This window comes from Acyrthosiphon pisum, chromosome X, assembly GCF_005508785.2.
Source record: "Acyrthosiphon pisum isolate AL4f chromosome X, pea_aphid_22Mar2018_4r6ur, whole genome shotgun sequence".
Taxonomy (NCBI): domain Eukaryota; kingdom Metazoa; phylum Arthropoda; class Insecta; order Hemiptera; family Aphididae; genus Acyrthosiphon; species Acyrthosiphon pisum.
Genome location: NC_042493.1, coordinates 103,747,346 through 103,759,565, shown reverse-complemented (window position 1 = coordinate 103,759,565; position 12,220 = coordinate 103,747,346). Strand labels below are relative to the sequence as shown.

At 31.0% G+C, this 12,220-nt stretch overlaps 2 protein-coding genes across 2 annotated transcripts in view; both read right to left on the bottom strand.

Annotated features, from left to right (window-relative positions):
- The window catches only part of LOC100571081 (zinc transporter ZIP1), a 15,697-nt gene extending 14,072 nt beyond the window's left edge, over nucleotides 1-1,625 (bottom strand). The window contains exon 1 of the mRNA XM_003243716.4: nucleotides 1,088-1,625. The gene's annotated coding sequence lies outside the window, so the exon portion shown is untranslated. The remainder of the gene's footprint in view (nucleotides 1-1,087) is intronic.
- Nucleotides 1,626-4,633: 3,008 nt separating this feature from the next.
- On the bottom strand, nucleotides 4,634-5,047 carry LOC103309095 (protein krueppel-like). The gene has a single exon (XM_008183692.3). The coding sequence runs from the start codon at nucleotides 5,045-5,047 to the stop codon at nucleotides 4,634-4,636; it is 414 nt and encodes a 137-aa protein (XP_008181914.1).
- Between the last annotated feature and the right edge of the window lie 7,173 nt (nucleotides 5,048-12,220).

Here is a 12,220-nt window from a genome sequence, read left to right as displayed (position 1 = left end):
TTAAATTAAATTGAAATATTAAAAAAATATTGCATTACAATATTAAATATGTAAATATTTACTTATTGTTACATGTAGTTTTTCGTGGCATCTTGAACTACACAGTACATTATTTTTCCGACAAGCGTATCTATTTGTTTTGCATGATGTTTTGCAAAAACATTTTTGATAACCCTGCTGTCCAAATTGTGAATGTCTTTTCGCTGTTTCTCATAATGTTATTATTGTGTTTGGTACTTGGTCAAGAAATTCTGCGTCGGTTGCTTGTAGAAGATTTCTGCTTAACCACATGTTTATAATGCCAAACCATGTACCAATTTGGTAAACAGTTGAAAGTTATAGTTTTAGTCGATATTCTAAGTTCAATAAACTAAAACTAAAACGAAAAAACCACATATAAGAATAAGTAAATATTTTACATATTTAATATTGTAATGTAATTTTTTTTGTTTATATTTTAATTTAATTTAAAATGGTTGTTATCATATTATTATAATGATTGTAGTTCTTAAAAGGTCTGAATGCTGTTAGTTCGTATGTAATATGCCTGAAAAACAGCATGCCGTGTGGAAAAATAATAAGTAGTTCGCAAATAGTTTACCACATTCAAAGAGCCTAGTCTTTTCGCAAAAAGACTAATTTTCCATATATGGCCTACGATACAGTGGAGCGGACCCGGACAACCGGGATACCGGAAAATTTCCCGGTGGGCCACGGCACGTATAAAATATACATTTATTAATATTATTATTGTTAAATAATAAATTAAAATATTATCTAATAAGTAGGTATAATAAGTATGTAATATTGTTTGGGCTGCCGGCTATTTGCTGGCATTTGGCCGGGCAACTACTTATATGTAAGGAGGTGGTGTTTAACTTTGGACGGGATAGGTGACCAATATAAATATAAATAATAATGTGTCTTAAACTATTGGCAACAATATATTATAAAGCACGACAAATGTGCGTATGTCGGCAGGTGAAGACGGCTCTTCCCGAGCGCAACAATAATAATCATTAGGTAATCAGCGGACTGATATGTACAATAATAACAATGAATAACAATGATAATAATAATAAATTACCTATCGGCACATGCGGCGCGACGGGGCAGTGTATCGGCAGCGGCGGCGATGGTTGCAATGGCTGTTACGACGACGTCGAATGCACGCAGAAGAACGGGGGTGACTATTGACGGCGGTGCTGGACGACGGCGAAGGGCTGGATTACGTAACGCACTAATATAGTAATATGTTGCGTAATCCAGGTGATATGGACGGCGTCGCGCAAGATACGCGGAAACGCTGACTTCGACGAACTACACACACACACACGATAATCGCCTAATTCGGAGTGGACTGCTGCAGCACCGAGGGCACAGGTCTCTGTCGATAAAAATATGACCAAAACGCACAGCGAAATGGCTAAATATCATGATTATATTATAATATATACACGCGTATAATGTAAACAAATATCGATATAGTACATAATATTTAATCGCGACGTCGCAACCTAATAACATGGACAATTCAATAAAAACCATATTATTATTAATAATTACGCTATGGCGAAGGAGCCTGGAACTCCGATAACAATAATGCAGGTTTCACTCACCAACAGTCTGACGTAAAATGTTAAAACCTATGTAATAATAATAATAAAAATAATAATAGATATTATTACCAAGTTTATAATACAATATTACCTAATACCTATTATCTACATTATGTCATTATAATATTATAATGCGATTTTTACTGGTATTTACTATATGACTATAGCACCTCTCGTAAGATAAAACGCAGGGGATTATAATTTTTTCTACTACGTAACGTATAGTAAAAAAAAAGTGAGTTGATTGTGAAATAGTGAGAAAAAGTGAAAAAAGCGAGTCACTAGAAAGCCTGAGTCAGCGAACCACCACGGACGTGTATTGTGCGGTGAACACGCGAGACCCGATTATAATACTCGACGCGATTGGCGTTGGATCGATGACAGTCGGCACAACGTAGGCGACAATAACGACGGTGAAAAACCAGCGTGGTGGGCGAACGACCATCGAAAACCCACAACGCACTTGAAACTTAATGCGCGACACGAGGTGAACGCACAGCGGCAGCAAACTGTCGGACGCGTCAAAGAAGGACGGTTTTGTGTCGGCGCGCCGGCGGCAGCCACGCTAACCTAACCTAACCGGTTGCCACTCGGCGTAATAAAAAAAACGGCGGCAAGTTCGAACAAATATTATTAAGGGGACGTAATCCATTCTAAGAAGTTTTATAGGGATTCTAAGGCATTTTATATTTCAGTTTATATATGTCCGGGACTTGTGAATATGTTGATAGTAAATTAACATTAGTGTGTGTTGTAATTCATAGATCACGTTGTATAGGTTAGGCATCATAGTGACCGGACATTTACGTCTGTAATTATACCTACGCGCTCATGCACAAGTCACAGTACAAACATTTTTTTTTCAAAAAATATTGCCTGTGACTTACTGACTTCAATCACTACGTTCAGTACTTATCGCTGAATATTGTAGCTTTATGTGTTGCCTTACACACAGCCAGAGACCAAAGTACAATCATAGAATAAATTAAATTAAATGTATTTAATTGCGTACAACACCATTATAGATAAAAGGTATAAATTATACTAATATTACTGTGATGATAATGATAGTGACTACAATATAATATTATTATAAATAATAAATCGTAAATACATTACATACAATGTATTCGTTTTACAATATTTTGCTCATCAGGAACTCAGAAGGAGAGCTTTACCGCTACTCGTCTTGTAATAATGTTTAATATATTAAACATTATAGTGCTACACACACACACACACACACACACACACACACACACACACACACACACACACAGAAGACCACACGTCATAAAATATATTTTTTTTTATTATTATTAATATTATTATTGTTGTTAAAGTGACGAAAACGAGAGTGCATCGATAGCACCGTTTTGCTTCTGAGTTCCTATTACCGAATATAACCGTTTTGAGAAACAGTTTTGCGTGGGCGGTCTGATTCACAACAACTTTTCAAGTGCTTCCAAGTTGCCAGTTGCTGGTTGTTTTTTTCGACTGATTTCAATCGATAGAAAGCCAAAATGGGGGACGGAGTGGCCGAGCGGACTAAGGTGTCAGTTGCATCGCGTACCGACGCCGGTTCGAACCCGGCAGCGGATGGCATTTTTCCTTGGACAAGTCACTGTGCCCAGAGAGAAGTTCTGCCATCTACCATCCGGGTATGGCAAATACCTACGAATGCCCAATAAAAAATCTGCCAAACCAAAAACACACGTGCTTACAAACTTACAATTTCTCCCCTACAGAACAAAAACAAACAGCTAATGGCCTTAGTTGCCTATCCTGATTAATAAATAAAAAAAAAAAGAAAGCCGAAATTGTACAAACGGTTTCTACTACGCCCGTATTACCCGAATAACGTAAAATAAAACTTAAAACCTAACCTAACCTACACAACGTCATATATTGAATATTGTGTTATTCAATATTTAATAATATTATTAAAATACGATTATGAATAATAATATTAGCAAATAAAAAACAAAATCATAAAGTAAATAATATAAAAACTAAGTGCACAAATATATTATCAATTGAATATTGATGATAATACTCGTATATTATGAATGTGTAGCTATAATGTTAATATGATCATTGATCAGATTATTAAATTACTATATAAAATAGTGTTAATACCCATTAAATTTAAAAATAATAACTAATGCGGGTATGTAATGACCCGGATACAGAATATAATAATATAATCAATTCTTAGATTGTTTGCATGAAATAAATGTTTTTAAGAAACCAATAGACCTTTTAAATAAAAACATTTTAAAATATTTCGTTTTGCGTTATTTTTGATTCAATGGTATTCTATAAATTACTTTTTACGTGATGTTTTGTTTAACGATATGCAATACACTTTGTTAAGTCAGTAGGATGTTTCGATTAAAATTTTGAAAGCAGATTTGAATTCCTCTTTAAATGTTCTATGCTTTAATTATCGCACATGTTCCATGGGAATTTATTATTGTTTTTATTTTATACTTTTCTAGTAATAATAATTTTTCATTAAATTGTTGTTCAATGGTGAGCATCATTTGTAAATGTGTAAATTATTTAAATTAATATTCAAAGCTGTTACCTTTTATTTATATTCATCAAGGATAAATTATCTGTTATTAGTTCATACAAATACTAAAACAGGTACAAATTGACTTAGAAAGACTACTGATTGTAAAAAAACACTGCGATGATATTGTCATGCCTCAAATGATAATTTTTGAATAAATAGTTAGATAAACATTGACTCGTTCATATTAAGGAGGTACATTCCCCCGGAATGACTTGACAATATTTTTGAAGTCCAAAATATACAATGTTAATGTTCAATATTTTAAATAGAAAATTGAAAACCACATTGTTTTTTTAAACATTGAAAACCATATGAAAATAAATATTTTAATGCATAATATGGTAAATTAGCAATTTAATATAAAAAAAACTACGTAAATAACAAAATCGACACATTACAGTACTACCGTAATAATATGTATATAACATTTTTACTATTTTAACATGTCCTTTGGATCATAAGTCTTTGATAAATCCAGCGAATGTGCCATGTGCTTCCGCTTGTGTAACGTCAAATTGCTACTATTACTAAACGTTTTATCGCATACACTGCACGCGTACGGTTTTTCACCAGTGTGTGCGTGCCGATGTGTCCTCAAATTGCTACTATCACTGAACGTCTTGTCACATACATCGCACGCGTACGGTTTTTCGCCAGTGTGAGTGCGCCGATGTGTAGTCAAATTACTATTATAAGTGAAAGTTTTGTCGCATACATCACATGCATATGGTTTTTCACCAGTGTGTGTGCGCCAATGTGTCCTTAAATCGCTAATATTAGTGAAAGATTTGTCACATATATCGCACTCGTGCGATTTTTCACCTGTCTTTGTGCGTTGGTGTATCATTAGTTTGCTACTTACAGAGAACGGCTTGTCGCATACATCTCAAGCGTAAGGTTTATTCTCCATCTCCCCGCTGTTGTATTATATGTCTGCTACTATTAGTAAATATATTATTTAATTCGTATCTAACTGTTTTTCATACAATTATTTGGTTACTATGCTATTCTGTTAATGATCGTTTAGAATTTATTGCTTTCACTATATTTTCATGCCAGTACTTGTTGTTTTAGTTTTTGAATTTTTAATAAAGTATAATATTATGTTAAATTATTCACAAACACATTCATGAAATCATTAATTTATTTTAAATTTTAATATTATAACATATTACCTAGATTTAAACTCTTAAAAATAAGATATATATATAAAAAAAAACCGGACGGGTTGCACTCCGGAAGTGCCGGCAGAAGTGAAAACTTTAATATTAACGTTGTGCAGGTAAAGGAATAATTTTGCGCGAATTGCTTTAATTATCAGTATAAAATTACTATCATTTATGTGGTAAAATACAATATTCATTTATTGTGGTATCGTACACAAACATGACAATTTAAAATACATTAAAAATTTAACACTTCAGAACTATTACAATTATTTTACATTAAAAAGTTTTTCTCTCAAAAAAATCAACTTCCATCCATAATTTCAATAACTCTTTCACCATCATCATTACCAGAACCATCATTGTCAATCTTTAAAACTGATGCGATAGGTTTATGGTAGCTGAAGTAAGAAACGAACAATAAATTATAAGGTATTGTTTCTAATAAAATAAACACAATTCATATATACCTGAATATTATTTCAGGTGTCTGCAGTTTTAGTCCTTTTGCCAAATACATTTTTCAAATAATTCCGTAATTTTTTTCACGGTACGGATAATATATTACGTTTTTTTTCTTACCTAAAGTCAGTCATTCATTTTAGCTAGTAGTAGGTAATTGAACAAAACGAACACTAAACACTAACAATAACAAGTGACTTCTAGATAAAACATCTAATATGGTAATCAAGATCAACAAGTGCAACATATGAAAATAAAATAAAAATTAGATATTCAGTTATTCCATGAATTCGTTTCTGGGTAGTTTATAAAAATAGATTTCTCATCGCCCGCATCCAGCTGCGGACGGACCGGACGTGGTGATTATAGCTTACGTACGAGCGTGCACAAGTCACCGAATGCACGGTGAAGGCACGTTCACTTTTTAAGTGAAATGTAATGAATATACCTAGCTAAATTGTATTTTATATTCATTTCAATTGAATATTAATTTTTCTGGGTATTTTATTAAGATTTATAATATTAATGTAATAAATCGTATAATTTTAAGAATTTTTTTTCGTTTTTTTTTTTCACTTAAATACAAGCACTATCTATAACTTAATATAGTGCATATTGGATAATACTATATACGAGGACTTTTCAATGATTTCTAAAATATATTACTTATAATATTATATTATACAAGTAATGTTGGTCGTCAGTGTAATTACTATAGATATTAATAATGTATGTGATTTAAAATAATGTTTTCCTATTAGGTATTATACCTATAGGTTACTGAGTGTCGAATTTGCATTAAATAATTTTTAATTCATATAATCAATTAATTTTTTTTTTTAAGGAAAATTCCGATACATTATAAAACTAAATATTATTATAACCATATGTTCCTTATTGAATATGCCCAGCGGAATGCAAATTATGTGGAACCAAGGTTTTTTCTGTATAGGAGGATCCAATTAAAAATGTATTTCTATTAGATACATTTTACATTATAACATGCGTTTAGTTATAAAAAATTTAATATTAAATAGACTCTTGTAGATATGATATTATAGTTATTACTTATTAATTATTATGTATTAACATTGAGTATACATTGTTAAAATTTTTATACCTATTTAATTACTAATTTATATATTATTATTATAATATAATGATAATATCATAATCTATATATTTTTTTATATTCACAATAATATTTTATTATATTATACTCAATGTTTTAAATTTAATTTTAAATGAGTGTTCTAGGGCCAAGGGTCAACTATGTATGTTAAACTTCTGATACAGGACGACTATCAGTGAATGTAATCTTTATACGACTATACAGTTGTGACATAAGTACATAAACATTTAAATGGGTAATCTTTAAATATTTAATATTAATATAATAAATTATTCATCCTATTAATTTTGGTAGGTACAATATTGATAAAATATAAAAACGTATTTAAGGGAGGCGTTAAATTAATTTAAATTTTAAGCGATGTACTTTGCATTGTGCTTTATAAGCTTTTTATATTGGTTATTTTTTATACTGCATTTGGGAATTATTATTTATTAATATTAACACTTAGGTACTCATTAATATTATATTATTGTTTAAAACTACCAATCAGTATTTCTTTTGGATCGTACGTGAATAACTGTCCACTTTTTGAATTTTATACAAAATAATATATACAATAGACAACATTTTTCCTTATACAGCCACCAACACAATGGGTTGAAATATTGCTAAACCATTGTTATGTTTGTTTTTTAAGACACACCTACCTATGAAAAAGTCAATAATTTCAACTCGTTGGAAATACGATTGCGCTAAGAAAAACGTATTAAACAGATCTAATACCACCCACGAACCATTGAATCTATGATTTTTTTGAAAACAATAAATAATATTACCTTGATGCACACGTGTCACGTCTAAAATATATTATGGTATACTTACTAGCAAACTGCAGCAGTAGCATGACGTAGAACCCGACGATGGCGGACAACAGGTGCGTGAACCCGGTATCTCTGTGCCTGGGAAACACTTCTAAGAACACCACGAACGTCAGCGATCCGGCACCCAGTCCCTGTGAGATGACATGCAAGATGCCGGGCGATGACGGCTTATAGGGTGCGGCGTTGTTGCAGCACCGGGATAGGGCCATGCCGATCGCGACTCCGACGGGCGTGACGGTGGCAAAGACAGCGGAGCACACAACTATTGCAAAGTTCTGGACTCCTGACCAGGCCAGTTCCATGCCCAGGCAGAAAGCCGTTATGAGTTTGGTCGCGGACGCGTGGCGTATGCGTACCACACGCCGTCGCAGTAGCGTATTTACGGGGCGAGGATATGGGGAAATAGATCCCTCCTTGACTTTTTTTTTTTGTAAAGTTAAGTTTACTTATTTTCTTTATTTCTCAATATGATACTACTTTTAAGCTTTAAGTAGGTATATCTGTTTTCTAAATGTTCTAGCCGTGGTAATTTGACTGCTTTGATATACTATACGCCACTAGTCGTTCGCAGTGGTGCAACTAGGGCTAAAATTTTTCGGGGGGGGGGGGGGCTGTAGCCCACACCTGATATTAAATAAAAAGTAACCCGTGATGGCGATGCCCCCACGCCCCCGTATATATTCGCATAAGAATATAAAAAATGATACAAAAAAAATATTTATTTACTCAAATTTAATTTTTCACAATAACAGTATACTATATTTATGGTTATCAAAATAAAACCCCCCGGACTACAATATTAGTTTTTATTACTCACAAATAGGTCATAAAAATGATTGAGCAAATATTTTTTAAACGTTATAATTAGTGCAAATATATTACATTAATAATATTTAATTACAAATATATACTTATAGTATAGGTATAAACTGTATGTATTAAATATCATTAAACAAATTGAAAATCAAGTAGAGATTTAAGAAAAATTAAATTAAAAAAACAAATCTATGATCAAAGTTTAAATATATTGGTAGGTAGATAAGTAATATAGGTTAGGTACCTATATTAAATACAATTTAACTTAGGTATTTCTTAATATTTATATCATAATTTTCAGGCGTTAACAATAATAATAGTTTTATATTATGTATTATAATATATCCCCAAAATAAAATATTATATTTTCAAATAATATTTTGACGATAAGCAAAATGTCAATATTAATAATTATTATTATTATTATAAGAAGTCGATTTTACAAGTTTTATTTATAGATATAAATAATTATCAAATAAATAATCAATGAATGTAGGTAGAAAGTACCTAATTTTTTAAAAAGATTATTAACATAATATGTTGCTTAAAATCATGATATAAAACAAAATAATATTATTGTTAATTTTTGAAAATTATTTATTATATTTTAATTTTTTTAATGAAAAGTGGGTACCTATACCATACTACCAATAAGTATATTATAGTTGTTATTAAATATTAATAATGTGATAATTATTACACTAATTAGCTTTTAAAAAATAATTGATAAATTAATTTCATGTACCTAGTTATCAGTAACATTGTAATCGGGGGTTATTTTTCCTAGGTTCAGGGATTTTTTTCCGGCGATTTTTATTTCGCAACTTACTGTTTCTATACTTAAGTTTAGTGCATATTTATTAAAATTATGTATAATATCTTACCAATAAACCGACATAAATCGTTTTCTTCAAACAAATACAGACATGTACAGCTAATGATATTTACCATATTAATTATCATAGCCTATAGGCAATATAAAATAATTGTAAGGTTTAAATACAAATTAGCTAATTACATTTCCTCCCCCCCCCCCAAAAAAAAAAAGTAAGAAATACAGTTTAATTTTTAAAAATGTTTTAATATTTTGAGAAACAAATGAATAATTTATTTTGCGGGGGCTATTACAAGTTTGGGGGGCTAAGCCCCTCCAGTCCCCCCTATAGTTGCGCTTATGATCGTTCGTGTCATAAATTTCGGAAAATAAAAACATATACCTCTATGGTGGTATGGTATACTAGGTATATTTTTGAATTTTCTGCAAATTATTTTTCATGCATGAGTGTTTATAATAAACCCGATAAATAGTTGGTAAATAAAACAAAACATTTTCATAAAAACTGTAGATTTACCATAGGGCATGGGTTTATTTTTAGTGACTGAAAACATTGTATTCACCTCTGCAGGGTTACATGCTTTAGATGTTTGTGATAAAGAGTTTTATCCAAATGTTCATGAACTCTTGAAAATATTTGGTACTTTGCCTTTATCAACTGCTATACACCTGAACGATGTTTTTCAAGTTTTTATTAAGTATTAAGTCTTACCTAATAAATAGTATGACAGAAGTAAATATTTTATCAATTTTCCTGTCTAATATTGAATAATAACTATAAATTAAATATTAATTATTAAATACTTTGTTTATTATAACCGACTTAGCCACTTAGGGCCCATATTACAATCATAGTTTAAATCTCAGTTACGCTTAACCAACTGATTTTACCAGTCGAATTCCGCGGTTTAACATTTGCCTTAACTATTGTAATACGGATCCTTATAACTTTAAAAAGTATTTGAATAGGTAGTATTAGAATACTTTTTTTCACAACTAAATTTTGTCAGTTTTTGAATGGTTGGTAAATAACATTTATTAAATAATAATTTAAAATACATTGTAATTATAAGTTATTTATACACTTTGACCATAAATGATACGACCGATTGGTGTTTATAAAAATAATCATATCATGGGCCAATATTATATTTCGTTTAAAGAATAAAATTAATGTTCATGACTTATAATGTGTCTTGTCACAAATTTAAAACTATTTTTCTGAATCAAAAAAAGTATTTTTTTCATTAATAAAAAATACAAATAAAAGTATTCAGAATACGTATTTGAATAGGCACTTTAAAAAAAAAGTATTTAAAATAATATTCAAATAGGTACATTTATTCGAATACTTTACAAGACTGTATAAATGTATAATAATATATATTATTATATACGGGGTGAAACGCAAAATAGATACTCGTTGTTTCGGAAAACACCAAAAATATTTATTATACATAGTTCATATAATTCATGTTTATTTCAAACTACAGAAATATAGTGGAAATAAAATAGGTTCGATAAGCGTTACGCGAAAACGATAACGCTCGAAAATGTTCACTGCCCAAGCGGAAACATCTGAACGCCGTATGAGATGTTTTCACATCAAAAACAAAAAGTTGTCAACCGGAGCTCGCATCGGTAGGTATATTGGTATTAATATAAGTGACAACAAATTGAAGTAAAAAAAGAAAATAATACCTCCATGGAAAATTCAGTCGTCACGAATTTCCTATCTCGACTTACCTCCAAGTTTGACGCCAGTCCGACGTCCGAAAAAATCGTTCTTAGGTATAGATCTTTATTATTTCTCAACTGCTATCATAACTACGTCTTACGAGAACTTTATATTAAATTTCAAACTTTTCATATTGCCTACACATAAAATCAGTGACACAGTAATTATACAGGGATTTGTGTGTCGTATCGGTATCCCCCTCATGACATAATTTTTGAAACCGGTCAACCATATTTTTGTACTAATTTAATTACATATAAATATCAATATTTTATAGAAAGAATAAATAAAAACCCAACGGTTTGACAGCGTAAATAATAAACAAATAACAGAGAAATAAAATAAAATGGTCCACACCGATATGTAACGACTTGAAACGTTCCATATAACTTTTTATTCTGTAACCGTTTGATTGTGCTGACGTGGATGTTGCTTATCAATATTTTCGTCAATTATCTTATCAAAAAGAAAAAAATAATATCGCCCGTCTCAGTTTTTCGCGTCATACTGTGGTGAAAGTTCTTTTTTAAGGTATGTATTTATTATTTTATTACGTTATACCATAGACCTATTAACTAATGGACAGCGCATTCCACTCCACCCTGCCTACAATGCCGGGCGATCATATAACCATATAACTGAGAGAGAAAAAACATTAAGTAGTGAAGGAGCACCGCATAAAGCCCGCATATCGGGCGTGTATACATTTTGCTACTTTGTTTCTTTTCTCACTCGACTATATCGTATCCTGACTTCTCTCTCTAAGCGCTGTCCATAGTTAATAGGTCTATGCGTTATACGAGCGAATTTTCCATGGAGGTAATATTTTTTTTTTTAACTTCAATTTCGTTGTCACTTTTATTATAATATATTATTGGTATATATTATAGGTATAATATACCGTTGAGAGCACTGGTTGACAACTTTTTGTTTTTAACGTGAAAACCATAGTTATATACAACTTGATGGGTGGCCGTCCTTATACTGCAGTCGTGGCCAATGTTGAAGTCGGTCGCCATTTTTAGCAGGCAACGTTTACATTTGTTT

Excerpts from the sequence above, each read along its gene's own strand:
- LOC103309095 (XM_008183692.3), bottom strand. The coding sequence starts at position 5,047 with ATGATACACCAACGCACAAAGACAGGTGAAAAATCGCACGAGTGCGAT.